The sequence below is a fragment of the Teleopsis dalmanni genome, chromosome X (assembly GCF_002237135.1).
Source record: "Teleopsis dalmanni isolate 2A chromosome X, ASM223713v2, whole genome shotgun sequence".
NCBI lineage: Eukaryota > Metazoa > Arthropoda > Insecta > Diptera > Diopsidae > Teleopsis > Teleopsis dalmanni.
The window spans coordinates 83,089,948-83,114,104 of NC_051848.1; the positions used below are offsets into that span (position 1 = coordinate 83,089,948).

Consider the following 24,157-nt stretch of genomic DNA (forward strand, 5'->3'; position numbering starts at 1 on the left):
AGCAGACTATTGACTGGTGCAACCCAGAGAGCTCAATCAGAGCTTAGATTGGTGAAACAATAACTATGAATTGTCCACCAATTTTGTAAATTAGAGTTATGTAGTATAATATTCATTCACTAAATACAAACGAGAATCACAACTTAAAATTAAACTCTTTTTTAACATATTGAAATCAGTTTTGCTTCTGTATTAAAGAGGATGATGTGCTAAAGGATTTCCTGGAAAGTTCGGGGCAAATATAGACAATGTATATCATAACTATTGCACATGCTTGCAATAATTTTTAAAATTGGATTCTTTGAACACAATATTTTAACAAGGGAACAAGGGCGCACTTATATGCAATATTTTTAAACTGACGATGGTTTATTTGTTTTATATATGTTTTATATTTGTATATACTATTTGTTGAAAACAATCCTAACTACGGAATAGTATATATTGATTTTGCCTTACGTTATAACATATAAATTTAAACTCATTTGGATTAGTAAAGCCAACAAAAAAAATGCACTTATTGTGTTCTTGAGACATGCAGCAAAAATTTTTCTTATTATGTCGTTGGAAAAATCATTACTAGTTCCTATAAAGGAAATAATATTCAAGCTTTCTAAGGAGATCATCTTTACTCATTATCGACTCAATGTATTCCATTTTTCTCACTCTATTACTCGCCATACACCCCCGCACTATTACTCCTCCACTACCGTGTTTTATTGTTGAATACAAATCTTCATTATTAAAGGCAGTACCCGGAATTCGCCATATAATCGTTCGACCTTTAATGCTAAAGAGGCAAAATTTGCTTTCGTCTGAAAAAATTATGCGTTTCCAAAATTCTGGAGACTTATTTAAATACTCCCTTTCGAATGCTAAACGCTTCATTCTAATAGCTTTGGAGATAAGCGGCTTGCTTCGTACAAACCGGCCATGGTAGTGGTATTTTTTTAATATTTTGTGTACAGTATCCACGTGAATTTGCTTCTGGAATGTCTGGTCAATATATTTCTATAACAGAAGTCCAGTTAGACGAGGATTATCTTTCACTGAATTAATAATGCTGCGGGTTTCTCTTGTTGACAGCTTGGATGGACGCCCAGATCCCAACTTCTAGGTCAATAATCCTATTTAGTTGTAGTTGTTCACTACTCTTTGGATAAAATAATGTGACCGCTTAACGATTTGATCAATTTTGGGATACATTTTCCTTTTTTTCCATAAATCAATAATAATACTGCTTTCACTGATAATAATTTCTTTTCCTTTATTTGTCATTAAAAAGTTAATTACTTTTTAATCATTAAATTATAAAATAAGTGCGTGGGATTGTGTATAATGATATACTGGTACAGTAAAACATAAAGCACGCCAAAGTTCTACTATTAAAACTTCGGGAATTCCCCTTTATATGTTTTGTACGCAGACTTTTTCTGCCACTGATAGCGCTGATTTTTTACATTTTTAATTATTATAATTTTTCTACTAATGTGTTAGAAATAAGTTTTAGCTTAAAATAAAGTCAACTAATTAAAGTACAAACAAAAAATAAAATTGATTTAAAAAATTTATTTATATAATCATTTTTTATATGTTGAAACAAAATTTACTTTTTGTACGCAGAGTTTTTCTGCTAAGTGTATATCATATTACATGAAGATCGATAACAGCTTCATCACTTCAACACTTGTCTTCCTTTTCACACGCATTTTAGTCGACATCTTATTTTCTTTCTATTATAAAAATACAATTTAATATTAAAATTTAAAATGACTTTAACAAAATTCAAATTGTATCCCAAAATGATCAGTTTTTCAAAATTCACATTCTCTGATTTATGCTACAATAATTTTAGAAACATTGGTCAAATTCAACGCTGAAGGGTACGATTTGGAATCCAACCCCAAAATGCTATGACATTGTAGAATTGCATAAATCAGAGATGCCCTTTATTGATCTTACTATGTGCCCAACTACTCCAACTGATCAAGTAAGCACCTCAAAACAGTAAAAGAATATATTTAAAATAATAACAAATAAAAATTAGGTTGAAAAAAACAAACTCAACATTGGGCCTCAATATTTATCCAATAATGAGGAAGAAAGTGATGTAGGTCAACCAAACAGGAAAGTGGATATTGCTACAGAAATATTAGCGGATACTAATGAAAGCATGTTTGAAGTGGTAATTTTATTTTGTCCTACATTCATTTTTAAAGCAAAAATTCTTAAATTGACCTACTCAAATATATTAACACAATTCTAGCATCATTTATTAAATTCCACGCCGACTGACAAAGTCGAAAACTCTATACCAGAACGCTGTAGAAGTGTTGTAGAATCAATTTCGAAAGTGTGGCAATTACTTAATCCCAATGGCAATTCCGTTCCAACTGGTCGGGTTAGTATTTCAAACCTAGTGTACGAGCAATTTATTAATACAACAAAAAAACAAATATAGGTGCAAAAAATCAGACTTAATAGAAGAATATTAAATCCTCCAAAAAGGACAATGGATACAAATTTCAAAGATAAACTGAACTTAATTGAAAGATCGTTGAAAAAGGTAAACACCGAAAACTAAATATTTTTATATACAATATTATTTATATTCACTTATATATATATAATAATACAACTCTAGAAATGCACAGAAACAAGCGATCATACAAGTACAGATATAAATAGAAGGAGCTATCCTGAGGATTCAAGTGATAAAGATTTGTCGAACAGTTGTTCGATTCAGGATTCAAGCACAACAAGCGCTGATGACTTGGAGTCAATTGCAGATCTGAACGAAAACATATTTAAGCCGGTAAGCGCCATAAAATATGTGTTCATTTCAATTTATTTGTAAGATATTGTAGGTGCGAGGTAATTGCAAGAAAAAGTTTGTTATGAATAAAACTGTAAAATGAAAGAAATTTGAAAAACAATTATTTCGAACAATTATTTGCAACTTCATATTTTATACAACGGAAACGTAAATGCATTGATATATTATATTGTGCTTGAAATAATTCCAAGATATATATTTTATACGTTTATATATGTTTGAATATAGTACATATATTTTTCATATATTTAAAAATTAATATTTAATATTATTTATTTAAAATTGATTTATTCATATATTTATTTATTTATTTGGATATATTTATATTATTCTTTTAAAACTAGTTAATTTTTATTCGCCACTGCTATGCCTAATGCATCAATAACTGTAACCATTTCTTATATGACATGAGATAAAATCCGTAAATAATTATTTATGTATAAATAGTAATAATAATGGAACATACATCTTGCGGCTTTCCATCACTTTTGTAATAAAATTGTGGTAGCGATTAGCAGATATTTTTGATTTCACCACAATATAAATAGAACAAAATAGCTTTCTACCACGAATTGCAAATGATAAAACTTCTTTTGAAAGACTTTTGTGCCATAGTAGTTAATATCTTACAAGCTGTCTTCTGGTCGATCTTACTAAGATCGTACGAAAAACATTCAACGATCTTTGCCAGAATTGCCCAGTTAGTCGTCATATAATTGCTATGCCAATTATAAGTAAATACAATTCCCGAACCAACTCTTCTTGTGTTCAAATTGTACTCCTGTATTCCACATCAATTCAGTCTTTTTAAATAGTGAGTTAGTGCCCTATTTATTTAGGATGTAATATATATAATATTCTAAACATATGTGTAGAATTGTAATATAATGTTAATGTAGATTGTACGCTACATGGTGCTAACCCAGATCCTTAATCTGTATTAGCTTGGTAGCCTATTTTGTGTGTGAAGTAACTTGAGCACTTCTAACTCAAACTAATCGATATGAGAAAAAGAAATTACGTTTGATTTGTATTGTATTTTCTTTCTGAACTTAATTAAAATTATTTACTGAATAATTTGCATAATATTGAATTATGCATTAATTAACAAAAAATATTAATGCATTATTCACAAAATAATAAATTTTTTAATATTTCAAATTCATAATAATATGACACTTTCTTCAGTGCACTGACCACAAGAAAAACTGATGAAAACTGATTCTGAGCTTCACATTTGGCAGGACCCGAGTTCGATTCCTGGTACTTGCAGTCTCAAAAAATAATTATTTACGAATAATTAAATACAAGAATTATTTCCAAGACCACTGATGATGGGTATTTGGCAATACTCGAAACAGCTGTATGGTTAGCCAAAAATTCAATTAATTAAAATAATATAAAAAAAAAATAAATTTTTGTTGTTGTATTTCACTACTGTTCGAAAAAACCTCTTTAAAAAATTATTAAATAATATTAACTAAATATAAACATAAACATATATACAATAAATTATATATAGTATACATACTGTGAATTGTAAATAACATAAATTTATGGTCAAAAGTATGAAACTTATAAAAAATCTATTCAAAAAAAAGAAATTACTAGTAAGAAGGAAAATATAGAAACTACTAAATTTGTTCTTAAAAGCGTTCCGTTCTTTCTATTTGAACTACTATTATTAAAAAGATATATGATTTTATTGGTGTTTTCAAATTTATTTTATTTTAAGTTCAAAAGTACTGAAGCAGTTCTATTGTTGCTTACCTTTATGAAGCAGCTGATTATCACTTCAGTGAGTTCAAAACTGTTGCATAAAAAGAGTCACACTTAACTTACAATTACTACGGCATATTAATTGCATTTTCTTTTGCTTTGCAACTTCTTTCAGTCATCACTGATATATCAAAAATAATTTTACATCTTAGCACATATTACTTGATTTTAAGTTAAAAAGTACTAGAACTAAGTACTAAGATCTATTGATTGCGTGCTTTATGAAGTAACTGCTTACCCTTTTAGTGAGTTTAAAACTGGTGCTTCAAAACCCAGCAACCCTGTATAGTACTAGTCGCTTCATAGAGGCTCAGTTAGACGGCAGGTAACGCAAAAAATTAATTCAAAGCGAAATGCACAACCAACCTAACCTGAGTATTTATATACCTATATACCTGCCTATATAGTTCGCCGCTTTTGTTTATTTTGTTCCTATCAAATACGCAGGTTTGGTTGGTTATGCATTTCGCTTTCAATTAATTTCTTACGTTACCTACCGTCTAACTGGGCGTTAATGCAGTTTACGTGGGCTCAATTGGTGAATTTTATATTGAGTTGTCATTGCCGGTGTCAATTGTCCCCGTACGATGCACCGCGGAACTTGTCTTTTCACTAGTTCCTGATGTGGAAAATAAATAAAACGTTCATTTTATATATTATTACATACATATTTATTTTAATTTGTGTATATATACATATTAAATATTTTTATATTAATAAATTACTTTCTAGCTAATTGTGCTGCAGTTAAATCAAATTGTCTAGGGACTTAACTGATGATCTATAGATGATGTTGCAACCTTATCTTTAATTAAATTTCGTATCTTTAATTTATTCGTATTCATCGTAGCGTGTTTTAATGACTTATGTATATCGTAGCGTGTTTTAATTCTAGATATTATTATATAATATTATTTTACATATTTTTGTATTATATTTTTAAAATTATTTGCAATAAATTAGCAGTAAAAGCGATATTTATCCAATGTAAGTAAGACCTTATAAAATCAATATCTGTTAACATTACTTGATCTGAACTTAATAGGTTCACAGTCCCACTAAGCATAATGTTGTATGTTTTTACATATTCGCTCTATCGCAAATCAACGCTCTATTGCGAAGGAGGCATTTTATTAAAAACAAGAGAACGAAGCCTATTGCTCTCAATTTGTTTATACACAACAAGTATAAGCAGTGGACTTTTGTTTCAACTGGTGAATCATTGCATTACCAGGGATCGGAATATGTGATAGTGTTCCAAAATAGTTATATGTGGTTGAATTTCTTTGTTTCTCATTTGTTTGGTATTCTCTTCGTTCAAAAATAATAAAATGCGCTATTAAATTTTATACAAAAAAAGTATTAAAAAATTTATATATTCTAATTAGCGACTTAACACATCCCCACGAACCACACACCCCATTTCACTAGTTCCTTTGGACTACTTCGTGTACGTTACTAATGCCTAGCGACAAATGTCTCCTAAAAAACTGCTGGGAAAAGTCACACCTAACACACAAATACTACTGTATTTTCTTTTGCTTTCCAACTTCTTTCAGTCAATACTGATACAATACTGATATATCAAAAATAATTTTACATCTTAACACATAATAACATGCTTAACATGTTTTTAAGTTCAAAAATACTGGAACAGATTTAAGCAATCAGCTTACCTTTATGAAGCAGCTGATTATCACTTCAGTGAGTTTAAAACTGTTGCATAGAAAGAGTCACGGCAATTTCTTTTGCTTTGCAACTTCTTGCAGTCAACACTGATATATCAAATATAATTTCACATCTTAACAATATAGAAGCTATTATCTAACTTCTTGCTGAGTTCAAGCCTATCTGACACCAGTTATTTTGGGAAAGTATGGAAAATAAGAATAATTCGGCGCAGGTGCGTTTATCAGCAGTGGGCAAAAAGAGTAAAAGGAAAAAGTCACAAAAGCAACGCTATTGGGCTAAAAAACACCAACGTTTGCCTGAAATTTGGAATGGTGATCAATTTCGGACTAATGGTGAATCAATTCCTGGGAGAGAGGTGGAAAATAATAATAATAGTAGATTTGTCAGAAAGAGGAAATTCGCTGGTTTATTGTCCGAGACAACTCATGTTGAAACTAAAGGAAATAACGCAGCTGTGGCAGATGTAAGTAAATTAGTATTAATGTGCGTATTAGAGCGGTACTGATAGTTTTGTAATTATGTTATAGCACTATCCCGAGTGTTGATAGTAGTCGATGAAAGTTACAAAAACTTTTCCAGTTTATAAAAAAGTTTATACGTTTACTCAAATACGACATTTCACATTTCACTTTTTAGTAAACCAAAGCAAACAATGGTAGAATACATGTTAAAAACTAATCTATATACTAATTTAAGACTTGTTTCTATTACTTTATCATTGACTCCTTTGAAATACTTTGAATTTAGTGTTTAATTTAAATTTTTTAAAATATTTCCCACTGCAGCTCAGCTGTTGTTTCATCGAACAGCTCAATAATTATCAGAATAGTGATGCGGTACTATTTAGTCTCGTCCGTACAAGTTTAACAGTATTAGCAAGGTACATTATCAATTAAACAAATTCAATATATTTGTTTTACTTTATTTTTAATAAAATTATGTACTTTCTATATTTATATCTTACACCCGTAAGATGTTTAGGATCTTTTTACAACTGGTAACTATACGTTCTTGATGCTTACTCTATTTGCTGAGGTAGACTGGTTTCTCTTTTGAGGTTTGTTAAATAGAAAAACTCGGAGTTTAGTTTTATTTTAACTCTTTGTTTGTCATTATTTCGTAATCCAACATCAGCTAGTACAACTTAATTATGTTAAGTTGTTGAAATGCACTTTCTTCTCATTACAAAATCATGAAAAGTAGATACAGTTGATCGTTATGGTGATCACAGATCACCGTAACTTAGTTACAAAAGCATGAACACCTATTTTGTTTACGAAATACTAGGCATTAGGTATTTTTTACATGAATACAAATAAAAAATGAAAAAATGAAATCACATGAGTAACATAATTTATACGAATATAACTCATGCGATTCCTTACGCACCATGTTAAGCAGACAGTCATGGTAACGTCACGTTGGTTAATTTAGTTTTGTTTAGTAATAAATGTATAATGTAAGGCACAAAAAAGGGAAAATGAAAAATGAGGTAAATCTTGATATGGTTTCACTTCTTTATTTAAAAATACCTGTCAACCACAAAATATAAAGAGCTGAAATACAAGCAGACTATTGACTGGTGCAACCCAGAGAGCTCAATCAGAGCTTAGATTGGTGAAACAATAACTATGAATTGTCCACCAATTTTGTAAATTAGAGTTATGTAGTATAATATTCATTCACTAAATACAAACGAGAATCACAACTTAAAATTAAACTCTTTTTTAACATATTGAAATCAGTTTTGCTTCTGTATTAAAGAGGATGATGTGCTAAAGGATTTCCTGGAAAGTTCGGGGCAAATATAGACAATGTATATCATAACTATTGCACATGCTTGCAATAATTTTTAAAATTGGATTCTTTGAACACAATATTTTAACAAGGGAACAAGGGCGCACTTATATGCAATATTTTTAAACTGACGATGGTTTATTTGTTTTATATATGTTTTATATTTGTATATACTATTTGTTGAAAACAATCCTAACTACGGAATAGTATATATTGATTTTGCCTTACGTTATAACATATAAATTTAAACTCATTTGGATTAGTAAAGCCAACAAAAAAAATGCACTTATTGTGTTCTTGAGACATGCAGCAAAAATTTTTCTTATTATGTCGTTGGAAAAATCATTACTAGTTCCTATAAAGGAAATAATATTCAAGCTTTCTAAGGAGATCATCTTTACTCATTATCGACTCAATGTATTCCATTTTTCTCACTCTATTACTCGCCATACACCCCCGCACTATTACTCCTCCACTACCGTGTTTTATTGTTGAATACAAATCTTCATTATTAAAGGCAGTACCCGGAATTCGCCATATAATCGTTCGACCTTTAATGCTAAAGAGGCAAAATTTGCTTTCGTCTGAAAAAATTATGCGTTTCCAAAATTCTGGAGACTTATTTAAATACTCCCTTTCGAATGCTAAACGCTTCATTCTAATAGCTTTGGAGATAAGCGGCTTGCTTCGTACAAACCGGCCATGGTAGTGGTATTTTTTTAATATTTTGTGTACAGTATCCACGTGAATTTGCTTCTGGAATGTCTGGTCAATATATTTCTATAACAGAAGTCCAGTTAGACGAGGATTATCTTTCACTGAATTAATAATGCTGCGGGTTTCTCTTGTTGACAGCTTGGATGGACGCCCAGATCCCAACTTCTAGGTCAATAATCCTATTTAGTTGTAGTTGTTCACTACTCTTTGGATAAAATAATGTGACCGCTTAACGATTTGATCAATTTTGGGATACATTTTCCTTTTTTTCCATAAATCAATAATAATACTGCTTTCACTGATAATAATTTCTTTTCCTTTATTTGTCATTAAAAAGTTAATTACTTTTTAATCATTAAATTATAAAATAAGTGCGTGGGATTGTGTATAATGATATACTGGTACAGTAAAACATAAAGCACGCCAAAGTTCTACTATTAAAACTTCGGGAATTCCCCTTTATATGTTTTGTACGCAGACTTTTTCTGCCACTGATAGCGCTGATTTTTTACATTTTTAATTATTATAATTTTTCTACTAATGTGTTAGAAATAAGTTTTAGCTTAAAATAAAGTCAACTAATTAAAGTACAAACAAAAAATAAAATTGATTTAAAAAATTTATTTATATAATCATTTTTTATATGTTGAAACAAAATTTACTTTTTGTACGCAGAGTTTTTCTGCTAAGTGTATATCATATTACATGAAGATCGATAACAGCTTCATCACTTCAACACTTGTCTTCCTTTTCACACGCATTTTAGTCGACATCTTATTTTCTTTCTATTATAAAAATACAATTTAATATTAAAATTTAAAATGACTTTAACAAAATTCAAATTGTATCCCAAAATGATCAGTTTTTCAAAATTCACATTCTCTGATTTATGCTACAATAATTTTAGAAACATTGGTCAAATTCAACGCTGAAGGGTACGCTTTGGAATCCAACCCCAAAATGCTATGACATTGTAGAATTGCATAAATCAGAGATGCCCTTTATTGATCTTACTATGTGCCCACCTACTCCAACTGATCAAGTAAGTACCTCAAAACAGTAAAAGAATATACCATATTTAAAATTCAAATAAAAATTAGGTTGAAAAAAACAAACTCAACATTGGGCCTCAATATTTATCCAATAATGAGGAAGAAAGTGATGTAGGTCAACCAAACAGGAAAGGGGATATTGCTACAGAAATATTAGCGGATACTAATGAAAGCATGTTTGAAGTGGTAATTTTATTTTGTCCTACATTCATTTTTAAAGCAAAAATTCTTAAATTGACCTACTCAAATATAATAACACAATTCCAGCATCATTTATTAAATTCCACACCGACTGACAAAGTCGAAAACTCTATACCAGAACGCTGTAGAAGTGTTGTAGAATCAATTTCGAAAGTGTGGCAATTACTTAATCCCAATGGCAATTCCGTTCCAACTGGTCGGGTTAGTATTTCAAACCTACTGTACGAGCAATTTATTAATACAACAAAAAAACAAATATAGGTGCAAAAAATCAGACTTAATAGAAGAATATTAAATCCTCCAAAAAGGACAATGGATACAAATTTCAAAGATAAACTGAACTTAATTGAAAGATCGTTGAAAAAGGTAAACACCGAAAACTAAATATTTTTATATACAATATTATTTATATTCACTTATATATATATAATAATATAACTCTAGAAATGCACAGAAACAATCGATCATACCAGTGCAGATGTAAGTAGAAGGAGCAATCCTGAGGACTCTGATAAAATTATGACAAACAGTTGTTCGATTCAGGATCCAAGCACAATAAGTGGTGTTGACTTGGATTTAATTGCAGACCTGAACGAAAACATATTTAAACCAGTAAGTGCCATAAATTATGTGTTCTCATTTATATTGATTTATTTATATATAAAAATATAACTCTAGAAATGCACAGAAACAACCGATGATACAAGTGCTGATGTAAATAGAAGAAGCTATCCTGAGGATTCAAATGATACAGATTTGTCGAACAGTTTTTCGTTTCAGGATTCAAGCACAACAAGCGATGATGACTTGGAGTCAATTGCAGACCTGAACGAAAACATATTTAAACCAGTAAGTGCCATAAATTATGTATTCTCATTTATATTGATTCATTTATATATAATAATATAACTCTAGAAATGCACAGAAACAAGCGATCATACAAGTACAGATGTAAGTAGAAGGAGCAATCCTGAGGACTCTGATAAAATTATGACAAACAGTTGTTCGATTCAGGATACAAGCACAATAAGTGATGTTGACTTGGATTTAATTGCAGACCTGAACGAAAACATATTTAAACCAGTAAGCGCCATAAATTATGTATTCTCATTTATATTCACTTATATATATATAATAATACAACTCTAGAAATGCAAAGAAACAAGCGATCATACCAGTGCAGATGTAAATAGAAGGAGCTATCCTGAGGATTCTGATAAAATTATGACAAACAGTTTTTCGATTCAGGATTCAAGCACAACAAGCGATGATAACTTGGAGTCAATTGCAGACCTGAACGAAAACATATTTAAACCAGTAAGCGCCATAAATTATGTATTCTCATTTATATTAATTTATTTATATATAATAATATAACTCTAGAAATGCACAGAAACAAGCGATCATACCAGTGCAGATGTAAATAGAAGGAGCTATCCTGAAGACTCTGATAAAATTATGACAAACAGTTGTTCGATTCACAATCCAAGCACAATGAGTGATGTTGACTTGGATTTAATTGCAGACCTGAACGAAAACATATTTAAACCAGTAAGCGCCATAAATTATGTATTCTCATTTATATTCACTTATATATATATAATAATACAACTCTAGAAATGCACAGAAACAAGCGATCATACCAGTGCAGATGTAAATAGAAGGAGCTATCCTGAGGACTCTGATAAAATTATGACAAACAGTTTTTCGATTCAGGATTCAAGCACAACAAGCGATGATGAGTTGGAGTCAATTGCAGACCTGAACGAAAACATATTTAAACCAGTAAGCGCCATAAATTATGTATTCTCATTTATATTGATTTATTAATATATAATAATATGACTCTAGAAATGTACAGAAACAAGCGATCATACAAGTGCAGATGTAAATAGAAGGAGCTATCCTGAAGACTCTGATAAAATTATGACAAACAGTTGTTCGATTCAGGATCCAAGCACAATGAGTGATGTTGACTTGGAGTCAATTGCAGACCTGAACGAAAACATATTTAAACCAGTAAGTGCCATAAATTATGTATTCTCATTTATATTGATTTATTTATATATAATAATATAACTCTAGAAATGCACAGAAACAAGCGATCATACAAGTACAGATGTAAATAGAAGGAGCTATCCTGAGGATTCAAGTGATAAAGATTTGTCGAACAGTTTTTCGATTCAGGATTCAAGCACAACAAGCGATGATGACTTGGAGTCAATTGCAGACCTGAACGAAAACATATTTAAGCCGGTAAGCGCCATAAAATATGTGTTCATTTCAATTTATTTGTAAAATATTGTAGGTGCGAGGTAATTGCAAGAAAAAGTTTGTAATGAATGAAACTGATTGTCCTCTGTGCGGAATAAAACATTTTTTTAAGTCGAATCTTGTTGAACATATACGTAAGAACCATCTGATTGCTGACGACACAATGTTCACCTTTCCGCAGAACTCTGACACAGATACTCATCTGACAAAACGACTTGGTTTTAGAGACGAGATATATTTTGAATGTCGCGTATGTCACCACGTGGATTTCTTCTTAGATGTGCACGAAAATCACCTTTTCAAATTCCACAGATCCAAACTGCAACGGTCGTGATGTAATAACACTATAGCATATTCTCTTATTCTGTTAATTAATATATATCTTATTACAGCCATTCGCTTGTTGATGTCCAATAATCCAAGACATAATATCTGGATTATTTTGATTGATTTAACATGTATTTATTTTTATTGATATCCATAAGTGCACTAGGACAACATTTTTTTTATGTATTCTCAAAAATTACAATTTCTTTAATAAGTTTTTGATTATTAGTGGGCTTAAGTCGTCAAACATGTCCTTCTATTAAATTTAATTGCTGAAGAAGAAGTAATTATTTTTCTAAATATATATTATGATTTGATTTATATTGCTAAAATTTATGGTATTATTGAAATTTATGATGATAAAGTTGAGACTTTTATAACAAATGATGTAAATAGAAATCCAAATTGTTTTCTTTTATATTATATTCGTCTTTAAATAAAATAAAAAACAGTATTTAAAATTTTTTTAATATATTTTTGTTAATATGTATATATGTATATATTCATTAATTTATTATCACACTCGTATTCGTTTTGATGTGCGGTTAGAAAGAGGAGGTTGATATCTCATATCAATAACGATATTGCAGATCATTTGTTCATAATTATCATTAGTGTGATCGTCATCATTACTATATATTTCCTCCATTAAAGAATTAAATTGTTCTTCAAAATTTCTGCATCCAAATACTTGTTCTTCTGATTAGCTCCATCTCGTCTTCATAGTCATCCTCAGATATGTCAAAATAGTTGACGTTTTCAGCAATTCGAAACCACTGAATTGATAGTTGAAACTGTAAATGTTTTGCATTAATGATAGGTGCTTACATTCGTTGTAAATAATTGTATGAAACCCCGTTTTCGATTTAGGTAAATAATTTGAATATGCAATATACCTATTATATGTACATTTACATAAAGAATAAAGTTTACATAAATTTAGCACAACTTCTTTTAATCTATGAAGATTACAGTAGTTCACTAATAGTTGTTGCTGGAACCCCACAGAGGACTTAGTGAGTGGGAGAAGGCGTCCCAACGCTGTTGCTCAGGACACCTTCTGATGCAATATTTCACGATAGTTCCAGAAGGGACTTTCCGTCCGGACATGAGGACACGTTTTAGTGGATTAAAGTTTGACACTGTTGTAGGCTTTTAATTCTTTTGAGTCTCAGTTAAACAAGAAAAAACCTCAGACAACACTCAGATAGCAGCCATATATATTATTACTTTACACCATAAAGTCGCATTTTCTTTATACATTTTTTCTTTGGACCTGAAACCCCGTATCCATACTACTAACGACTTACCCTCATACGGACCAATATCTTTATTACCAACTTTATTACTTTATTATCGCAGCTTCTTGAAAAACTACTGTTAGCAGGTTAATTACCAATAGTCGAGAGGAGAGTCTTAATTACCGCTCATCAATTTGATTTCTGAAAGAACCACTCAACAATCGAACAAATACACTTAATTTTAAATGTCATTAAATCTGCGATGCAAGAGAAGAAAGTGTGCTGTGCCATCTTCTTATATATATCGTAAGCCTTCGATAAGGTGTAGCATGCAGGATTACTACAAAAACTTAAGTCATAATTGCCTATACAACACTGTAAGCTACTTTCATCGTATCTTAAAGATAGGTACTTTAGTGTTAAATACAAGGATACCCATTCATCTCTAAAAAAGGTAAACGCAGGCGTCTCGCAGGGGTGCATTCTTGGGCCCATACTATAGCTCCTGTATTCATATGACTTACCACCGGCAAACCATCAAGTCACAGCAACATTTGCAGACCTGATGATACCGCTGTTCTCCCAATCGAATAGTCAACCAAATTGCTTCATGGGCAAAAAAATTACATATCATGCTAAACTAGTGAAAATCTGTACATATAGTTTTCTCATTGAGAAATCGATACAAAAATTCCTCACGCCAATGAAGGTAAATACCTGGGCATTACGCTTGACGCTAAATTACGGTGGAAAGACAATGCAAAGAAAAAACCTGTAGAGCTTGACTTAAAACTAAGGAATGGCATACAATTGTGGAGATCTGCCAGCAATGCATACATTGCAACTATCCAGCGTTTTCAAAATAAAGTCCTACGATAAATCGTAAATGTTTCCTTCTACATCAGAGACAGTGATCTCCACCGTGACTTAGGCATGCCAACAGTGGTTGAAAACACACACAAAATCAATTTATCTTATCATATATGTCACATATATTGAGATTCAGATTAATTAATTTTAATCTTATTTAAAAATATTTTAGTTGTTACTTATAATGTGATTGATTTACTAGAAGTAAGATATATTTCCTAGTTCACTTATCTACTCACGAATATATATTTTTATCAATTTTTTAGTTATTGGAACGATGTAGTACAAACCAGTTAAAGTTTCTTAAGTATCTAAAATTAATGGTCGCTCGAAACCATTAACTTTTTCTTATGTGAACTCTAGATTGCGTGGAACTTTCTTCTGTTTAATAAATAACTATTATTTATTAGTGAGCACTTTATTTATATTTTTTGCTATTAAAAAAAATAAAGTTGAGGAAAGTAATTTGGTTATAGTTTCGCAGTTAAAAGATGAATTTATTTTAGTAGCAATTTTATACATTACTACCTATTTCATCAGAACCTAAATATATGTTTAAGGAAGTGAATTTCACTATTATATATTCATAGGTGCATTGTCATAATGAGATCTTCCTCTTTTTTTTGCATATTCTTAATTATAGGTTTCAAAAATCAAATCTCCAGAACTTTAATTGTAGTCTTTCTTCGTCTACTGTGCTTACTTTCTCATGGAAATTTCCTAAACTCTCTGTAACTTTATGAGTTATTCTTGGAGGTAAACACTTACAAGTGTAGTAGTGTAATATATTAATTAATATGTATTATTGCAGAGATTTCCATTGTATAAGATATTTTTAGTAGATAATAAATTTCGATTTCAAAAAGTTTGGGTAGTTTAACTATTCTACAATTCAAAATTTCGATTGTAAATCGATACATGTTTATATACCTATATCACCATCCCATTTCAATAACAAAGTTAAAAGTAAAAAAACTCCAGAATACGATTTGATCACAGGCATGACCCTGCTACAATCAACAGCTCTCTTCGCTTGTCTGATCTATTCATTCATATGTTCATTCCAAGTCGTCGCGTTGATGGTCAGGCCTTGCTCCCTATACCATTGTTCGACGCATTTGAGTGTACTTCTTATTACATTTCTAATGGTGCCTAGAAATTTGCCGTTCACCATCAGTGATATATTGTCCTTAAATGCCTTTGAAGTCAAGCTGTTGAAGTAGAGAGTAGGTCACGTTCCATAGGAATGGTGAGAACACGTCTCGTGTGGGAAGCCTCTGTTTGCTCTGCCTCTCAGTCTATGTCTTCCATTTTGTAGGTTTATTACTATTTGCCTTAGCATGAAAACAATCCAACCAATAATAAGAAAGTCTGTTAACTCTCGATGAGCTAATCCATCATCCAGCTTTTTCTCAGCTGTCCTTAAGACCTTGTATAGGGCAAGCTCTGTGGATCTCTCCGCCCTATAGGCTAGTTGACATCTGCTTAAAGGATATTTCAGTAGCGTGGTGCCTTCTAGAAGGTCCACTATTACCTTTCCATAGCTTTAAGCATAAAAGAGATAAGTCTAAGTGGCCTGAATGACCTTGCTTCTATGTAATCCTTCCTTCCTAACTTGGGTAGAAAAGTCACGCTTGACTTTCTCCAAGCCTTAGAGACTAACCACTGCTACCAGTGACGTCTTGAATATCTCCGTGAGCCTAACTGCGAGCAGGTGAATTCCCCATCGCAGGAGTGCTGGAATTATGCCATCCAATCCCGGTGACTTAAATGAAGCGAATGTCAATATGGCATTCCTAACTGCATTTGTGGTCACTATCCTTCCTGCATCAAATCTTTCCTAACTGTTGATTCCCTTTTTGGGAGAAGGCTAGTGATCATCATATTTGAAACTTACCAGGGTTTTGGAGACTTTTCTGTAATGCTGATTTGGGGACAAGAATTTTCGAATGCATTAATCATAGCAGCAGTAATTGCTTTAATTTCTGACTCTACATACCATGTGGTCTTGAGTTTTCTCAGCGCCTTGTTTTGTGATATTTCCTTCAACAACGTCAAGTATGTTTTTTGGTCCATATTCTCAGTAATTTTTACTAGCCAATGAAAAAATAAAACAAATCCCTGTTAATCTGTGTAACGACACTTTTGGGGTGACGTTCAAAAATATAATTTTTGTTGGGGTATCCTCAGCCGTCGTCCAGGGTCGTAACAATAAAATTTATATTCTCTGAGACAGAAATTTGATTGATAGGAAAAAGAAACACAGTTTTGTAATATTTTATTAAATTCTTTATTTACTCCAAAAAAAAAAATATCTATTAAACAAAATACATTTATAATTCATATAATATGTGTATATAAAAAAAAATAAATATTTAAATAATTTAAAGAAAATATTTTTAACAAAGATCGAAGAAATTAATATATATTATTATATATTGTTATATATTATCAGGCGCGGGCTGATTATATTATAGAGGTAAACTTATGTCTTCTGAAGATAACGATGCTTCTGAGGTTGGCTTTGGTTTATGTGTTGAGAAAATTCCTGGAAGGACCGCGTGGCGCCCTGGGTTTCTCTTCTCTTTTCGTGAACGACGGATGCCCTGTGCTAAAAAATATAATAATTTTACTGAATGAGCCAGTTTAAAGCAAAATAAAAATGATAATAGTTTAATAATTTTACCGAATGGGACAAGTCTATACTACTGGTTAAAGAACTAGTAGGTTGAATAAGCCAGCGAACTTGTCACTTTCAAAGTGGAAATCCAAGTCCCCGATCATATCAAATGCGCGTTCTTGTATACAGAATATACCGGAGCTTTGACCTGTTTGCTGTATATTTTGTACTATTTGTGTTAATTTCTTTGTGCCTTTTGTGCTTTTCTCGTGTACTTTGTGTTTTGTTCAACAAAAGCTTTCATGCTTTAACATTTCTTGTTGTATGTAAATGTTTGTGACATTTACTTTGTTATATGTGCGCGTTTATTTTTTTGTTTTAAATTTAATAAAATTTATTTAGATATATAAATATAATTAATTAATGAAATTAAAATTTCAATAGTAATTTTATAAAATTATTTGTTTATTAATATTAAATATATTAATAAAAAAATATTAGTGACTTTAATATTAGTAAAAATAAATATTAATGAATTTCGGTGTATATTTATGTAGGCGGTAATGTGGTGTAAAAATGTTTGTCCTTACATTGCGCTTGAGCACAGGATTCTGTCAATAACTTCCGACCTCCGTGCGTCAAAGAAGATAGGTAACCCCCTGTTTATAATCATCAGATTGTATTTTTTAACAAACTCGAGGAGTGATTCACTTTGATCTTTGACATCAGTTTGTGCAATATGAGGTATTAGGGTGCCATTAATTTTCGAAAGTCGGAAAATTGCCTGCGGCACTCCCCAGATCGGTTAATTTTACTAAAAAAATAATCTGTGTGAAATTCTACTCAATTTGCTACAAAATATGTCCAATACTTGTATAGTTATATACATAACTGAGTTTCTGTATTATTCATTGGAATGCGAAGTGAATTTTATAATATTTTATCGTATTGATTAATTCAAAGTGATTACATTAAAAAGTTTTACCGAGATGTCTCCTTTAAATATTTGTAAAAATCGTATTGATACCTTGTTTCTAGTAGGTTCACTGGTAGTAAATTGCCATCAAATAGGGAAGCATTAAAAGTTCTTTTTTACCATGTTTGTGGTTAAATTATGGTCAAGGAAAAATGCTACATTAACTATACAACAAGTTATCATATTTTGGCAAAAGGCACGAATACCAATAAATGAATAAAAACATTGCGATTCTATTATAATCTCATGAGATACCTGCACTGAAAAATGGTACCGGAAGAGCACAGCCATCTGCTATTTGTACATCAATTTTTGAATGGGATTTGCAGGATTACGTGCAAGCTTTAGTTTTTGATACGAAAAAATTTAGTAAGAGATCTTTTATATTTAGCGTGCAGACATCACATTCACGAAATTATTCGTAAAAGTGTTTTCCATGCTAAGATTTACAAGTCTAAAAGCCCAAATGTGGAACTCTTTTAACGATTTCAGAAGTTTTGGCCGAAAATAAACGTTGATAATTATACATTCGGCTTAGAAAATGAAAAAGTAAGAAAATACGGATAATGTGTTACGAATTACAAGTTTCGTTTATAAGATTCGTAAGGATAACCAACCAAGAGATGATTATAGGGAACATCTGGAACTTGCATTAATGTTTTTAGGAGAAAACCGAACTGTACCATAAAGTTTCGACCGCCTGGAGCTATACATAATGCAAGATGGATGGCGAAAGCCATGCATGTATTAAAAATATTTTTATTTAAGAAAGAGTTAAAATTATTTACAGAAGAAGAAAATGCTCTTTGCGGTATATGTATATTTGTTACTAAAGTGTATGTTGAAGTATGGTTGAATGCTTTGTCATCAGTCAAAGCTCATTTTCAAGATTTTAATATTGTTTCTATTCTCAGTCAATATGAAAAAATTGTATTTGGTATTTAAGCTCAAAAATTGCTCATTTTGCTTTTTTGAATTTAAATATATCACCTGAGACAAAGAAAAAGATGGTTTCAAATTTAAATATAGATAGTGATGACAAGGAAGTCAGGAGAGTATCAATAGATCGCGCAAAAATAACTGAAATCGTCGAAAAGGGAATTGAACAGTTTGTATACAAAAATACTAAAAACATTTTTAATCGTTTCAAGTCGTGCGATGGCTTCTTGAAAATATGCCCCACAAAATGGCATGAAGACCTTAGTTTCATTCAAGCTAAGAAAACGCTTTTAAGCTTGAAAGTAGTTAACGATACCACATAGCGAGGAGTGAAACTAATGCTGGACTGTAATTCAATGTTAACAAAAAAGGAGAATCAAATACAGTACATATTGAAATTGTTAACGATTACCGCCGTCGTATTCCAAATTCTAATAAAGATACTTTGTTCCAGCAACTTTGAAAATAAAATAATCAAAGTTATGTAGGAGAAAACTAGAATTAGTACTTTTTTATTAGAAGAAATATTAAATTTTAGATATATTGAATTTATTTTAAATTTTTTAGAAAAATTAATTTTTTTGTAAAACTAAAGCGGACAATTACTTTCATAGTACTTGCTAAGCTAGCAATCGGGTGACTTTAGTTTATTTTTTCTTTTACACAATAATTATTAGAAATACAAAATAACTTTGTATGAATGAATTGTTTATTTTTAATAGATCTATAACTTTCAGAAAGACAGTTTTTATGTAAAATTAAATATGTCGGAGATATAAGCAATCAAAGATGAATTTTATGGAAAAAATCGTTATTTTCTAATCTTTGGGGCTCTTGGGGCACCATTTCCACTTATCCAATTGAACTAAAATTTTACACAGATTATTTTTTTTTGTTTAATGAACCGATCTGGGGGGTACCGTCAACCGATTTTACGAAAAAAAAATTGCCCATATACCTGAATGGCACCCTAATGAGGTATTCATAGTAATATTTTATTATAATCGGGGCAAATTAATATCAGATTATTAACATTTAGTGTTCTTGTTGTTTCTATTGATCTTATATTGTCACAATCATATCATGTGATGTTTTCATGCTTTTCAGGCATAACGTTAAGGACTTAGTTAATTCCGTGATATTTTTCATAGTTTTCCGATGAAAGCATGACAGTGACAGCATGAAGTTGATTTATTTCCTTCTCTGCCTTAAGGATAAATGTTACAAAACTGATATGAAAAAATGTGTTAGCACTGCGTGTTTACTAACATCAATATACGTAATCACTATCTGAACAATTGATTAATTAATCGCAAATATAACTAGTTATATACTAAAGCATATAAAAACGACTATTATTTCATGAAGCATTTTTGGCATCAATATTAAAGTAGCACAAGCTATCATTATCAGTCTCAATGATCATTCATTTGATGAACACATTTTCAGTGCATATTAATTAAAATATTTAAGTATAATTTTTAATGGTATTAGAAGAGATAAGTCTCCGAATGAAATTTTTATTGTTTATTAAGTCCAATTAATGCTTAATTATAATGGTTTGTTTGAGTAAATAAGAATTTTAATTGTTTTATGCATTAATTTTTTTAAAATTGTGGTGTGTGGTGTATGGTCTTAGGGATCGTTTTCTTCGAAAATGAATGAATTTGATATTGTAGTTATCGTCAATGAAGAACGCTCCACCAATAATTAGTTAAATACGATTTAGATGACGTGGAATCAGCAAAATGGATTTCACATTTCGTGAAATAATCAATCGATTGTTGACAAACATCGAATTATGTATATCTTCTTTGGTCACAGTTTATATAGTTTTTTAATGTATTTTCCGTAAATAGAGTCAATTTCCATATGTATACGAGAATGTATACAGGGTAGTGATATTGTCGCAGTGTCCATTCATTTCATGAGATCGAGTACTTCCGACCTCACTAATATTATTCCACTGATGTTGAAATGGATTTGTTAGAGCGGCGAGTAGAGCTCATCGGTTTCAATTCAGATGAAAGACTGTTTTGATTGTTTTCCATTTCGTAACTGATGTTATCAATATGTTTTATGTTTTTCATGTTGTTTTTTGCTGTCGATATGTAACATCACTACAGATTTACTCCACAGGAGTGTGCAATAAGCCTCCTTATTTAGTTGAGTTCATACTAAGATGGATGCAAGCAGCTATATATATCTTTAGGCACTTGTTGGTACTGTTCTCAACTTCATGCAAGTTCACTACAAAATATTGTAGATATCGTACTGCTGTTTTGCTGTATTTTACAAATAATTTGTTATTTAGATGTTTGTTACTTAAAATCTTAAAATGTACAAATTATTTCAATAAAGAGAACACATTCACACATTTGAATTTTTTCATTACGATTTATGTATGGTATATGTGTATTCACTTCTATTGAGTGAATAACATAAGGAAACTATTTAGTATATTAAATAATCGAAATTGAAAAATTATTTTAAGAATTTTTAGTCTTTGATGTAAAGAAATTTTATTTATAAATTTTTTATGAAATAATTTCAGTTAATTTAATAAAATTGAATTTATTTAAAGAAACTTCTATTATTGACTTGTGATTTGAACTTATAGAATCTTAACACTAAAATGATTCAATATATTTGGTAAAATGTGAATTATATGTACTGTACAGAACAGATACACACGAATATTACATACTTCAATAAATAAAATGAAATTTAAATGATTTGTTTTTAATATTTGGTAACATCAAAAACAGTTCTTTGGTCAGTCCAACAAACTCTCATTTTTAATACAAATTGCTTATTCAAAGTCCTTATTTAAGATTTATGTTTAAACTTCTTTCAATGTGGAGTTTTATTGTGAAATTAGTTGAGGCTTTTTCAATAAATTTGAATTATATCTGAATAAAGTCGCTATAAGTACAGCACTTCAGATAACTGCTAATCTGAAAGACTAGTTAAATGTTACTAATACTATAATGCGTCTTTTTTGAGCAGAACAAAATTCAAATTACCGCGACCAACAATATTATCAAAACAAAATTTACTTAAGGACTTAAGGAGAACTTAAGGAGACATTAGATAAGGTCACTGGTCACATTTTCTGTAAGTATATACCTTTGATCTAACATATACCAGAAAAAAAACAGAAATACAAGGATAGGATATGTCAATTTCCAGATAAGCAGATAAGCGCGTTTCATATGGTTAGAGTTTGTTGCAGAGTGTCTATCGTTTTTAATTAATTTTAAATGCAATGGAATTATAGAAAACATTCCAAGACGAATTATTTCATTTTAAACAATTTGCATTGCTTATTTCGGTTTATTGAAAATAGGTTCTGAAATTTGTATATATACTCTTGTATATTAAAGTATGTTGCGAATATGTAAGTGAAGATATTAATTGTCGACAACAGTTTAAATACTAAATGGAATTTGGTGCCTTAACGTGGTGCCATTACTTTCGCTCCGAAGAAGCTACTAATTAATATAACACCATCTCTTGATACAAACAATCTTATAACCTACTTATGACCTTAGTGGCAATGTGAACAGAAGTGATTTTTAATTTGACTTGTGTTAATATTCATTTTCTTTCGTCCAGTAGCTTTGAGGTGATTCTTTTTCACATCTTGTTGAGATCTGTTGAACTGTTTTCATTATTATTTACGTACATATATCCATGTATATGTATCACAAATACTCTAAAAAATTATTTTAGTGCTTAAGAAGTAAAAATTACTAAATGATTACTAAATTAGAAAAAAATGCGGCACAAGGCAAGATCAAATTCCAGGATGTAATAAAGCTGCTATTATTAATTTTTTGAAAACGTTCACGATCCTCATTTTAGAATCCTACGCTAAGTCGGGAATGACTTTATATGAACAGATTTAAGGCGGTATCAATTATTGCATTTTCTAGGTGTCCCGTAGAAAAAATTGATCACATAAGTTAAGATTTGGCTAAATACGAAGATCACTGTTTACATTTTCAACCCTTGGCAACACTAATTGTTATCAGCTGCCATCTAAGGTTTTCCTACGAAAGTTTGACTTTATTAAATATACCTACCTCGCCTACTTCTCACTTTTTGTATAAAGAACGTTATTTGTGTTATTTGCAATGATTTGTAAAAATCACGATTTCTCGGGACGTATACAAGTATAAGAATGAATCATGGATATATGCGTATGAGTCGGAACATAAGCAACATTCGACTGTATGGGTGCATGGGTGTTTCAAGATGAACCAAATCCAACGAATGTCATGTAGCAATTACACCATTACAGGAATGTAAAACGGTCAAGTCCGAATTCCTGATTTAGCACCTAATGCCTTCTTCTAGTTCACAAAAATCAAGAATAATATGCGTGGGTAACGATTTTTGTCGGAGGAAGCAACAGCGAAGCCGGTTTGTTGCATTTAAAAACCATGTTTTAAAGGTGTCTAAAGAAGATTGGAAAAAATGTGTTGACAAATGGTTCGAACGCATGCAAAAGTGTATTATCATAAAGGAGAATACTCTAAGAAACAATAAAGCAATTTTTAACAACAAGTTAGTATTTTTTCATTATTAGGCTTAAAATATAAATATTGACCCCCGTAAATTATGCTTTATAAGAATACTAGGACTATTTTTTTAGCTTAGAATCTTGCATTGCTTTTTGAAGTTGACTTTCATTCTGCTTTGTGCCACAAAATTAGGCGGAACCTTTTGGAGATTTGGAGATTTCAGTAAACTAATTCTAGGGGCGTTTCCTTTATGTTGCCAATGTACCTGTAGGTTAATAATTCGAATGTGGCTAGGTCACAGGAGGGG

The 24,157-nt window shown here is 30.7% G+C and overlaps 1 protein-coding gene across 1 annotated transcript; it reads left to right on the forward strand.

Moving 5' to 3' along the window:
• Positions 1-6,384: 6,384 nt before the first annotated feature.
• LOC119688624 lies at positions 6,385-12,755 on the forward strand. Its single transcript, XM_038103295.1, has 14 exons — positions 6,385-6,770; positions 9,729-9,863; positions 9,922-10,059; positions 10,141-10,275; positions 10,336-10,440; positions 10,519-10,686; positions 10,753-10,923; positions 10,990-11,157; positions 11,458-11,625; positions 11,692-11,859; positions 11,926-12,093; positions 12,160-12,330; positions 12,383-12,598; positions 12,741-12,755. The coding sequence occupies exons 1-14, from the start codon at positions 6,492-6,494 to the stop codon at positions 12,753-12,755; spliced, it is 2,205 nt and encodes a 734-aa protein (XP_037959223.1). The 5' UTR covers positions 6,385-6,491.
• The last annotated feature ends 11,402 nt before the right edge of the window (positions 12,756-24,157 follow it).

Coding starts and splice junctions, on each gene's coding strand:
- LOC119688624 (XM_038103295.1), top strand. CDS start 6,492: ATGGAAAATAAGAATAATTCGGCGCAGGTGCGTTTATCAGCAGTGGGC. Junction 10,060..10,140: donor ATGAAAGCATGTTTGAAGTG/GTAATTTTATTT, acceptor ACACAATTCCAG/CATCATTTATTAAATTCCAC. Junction 12,094..12,159: donor ACGAAAACATATTTAAACCA/GTAAGTGCCATA, acceptor ATATAACTCTAG/AAATGCACAGAAACAAGCGA.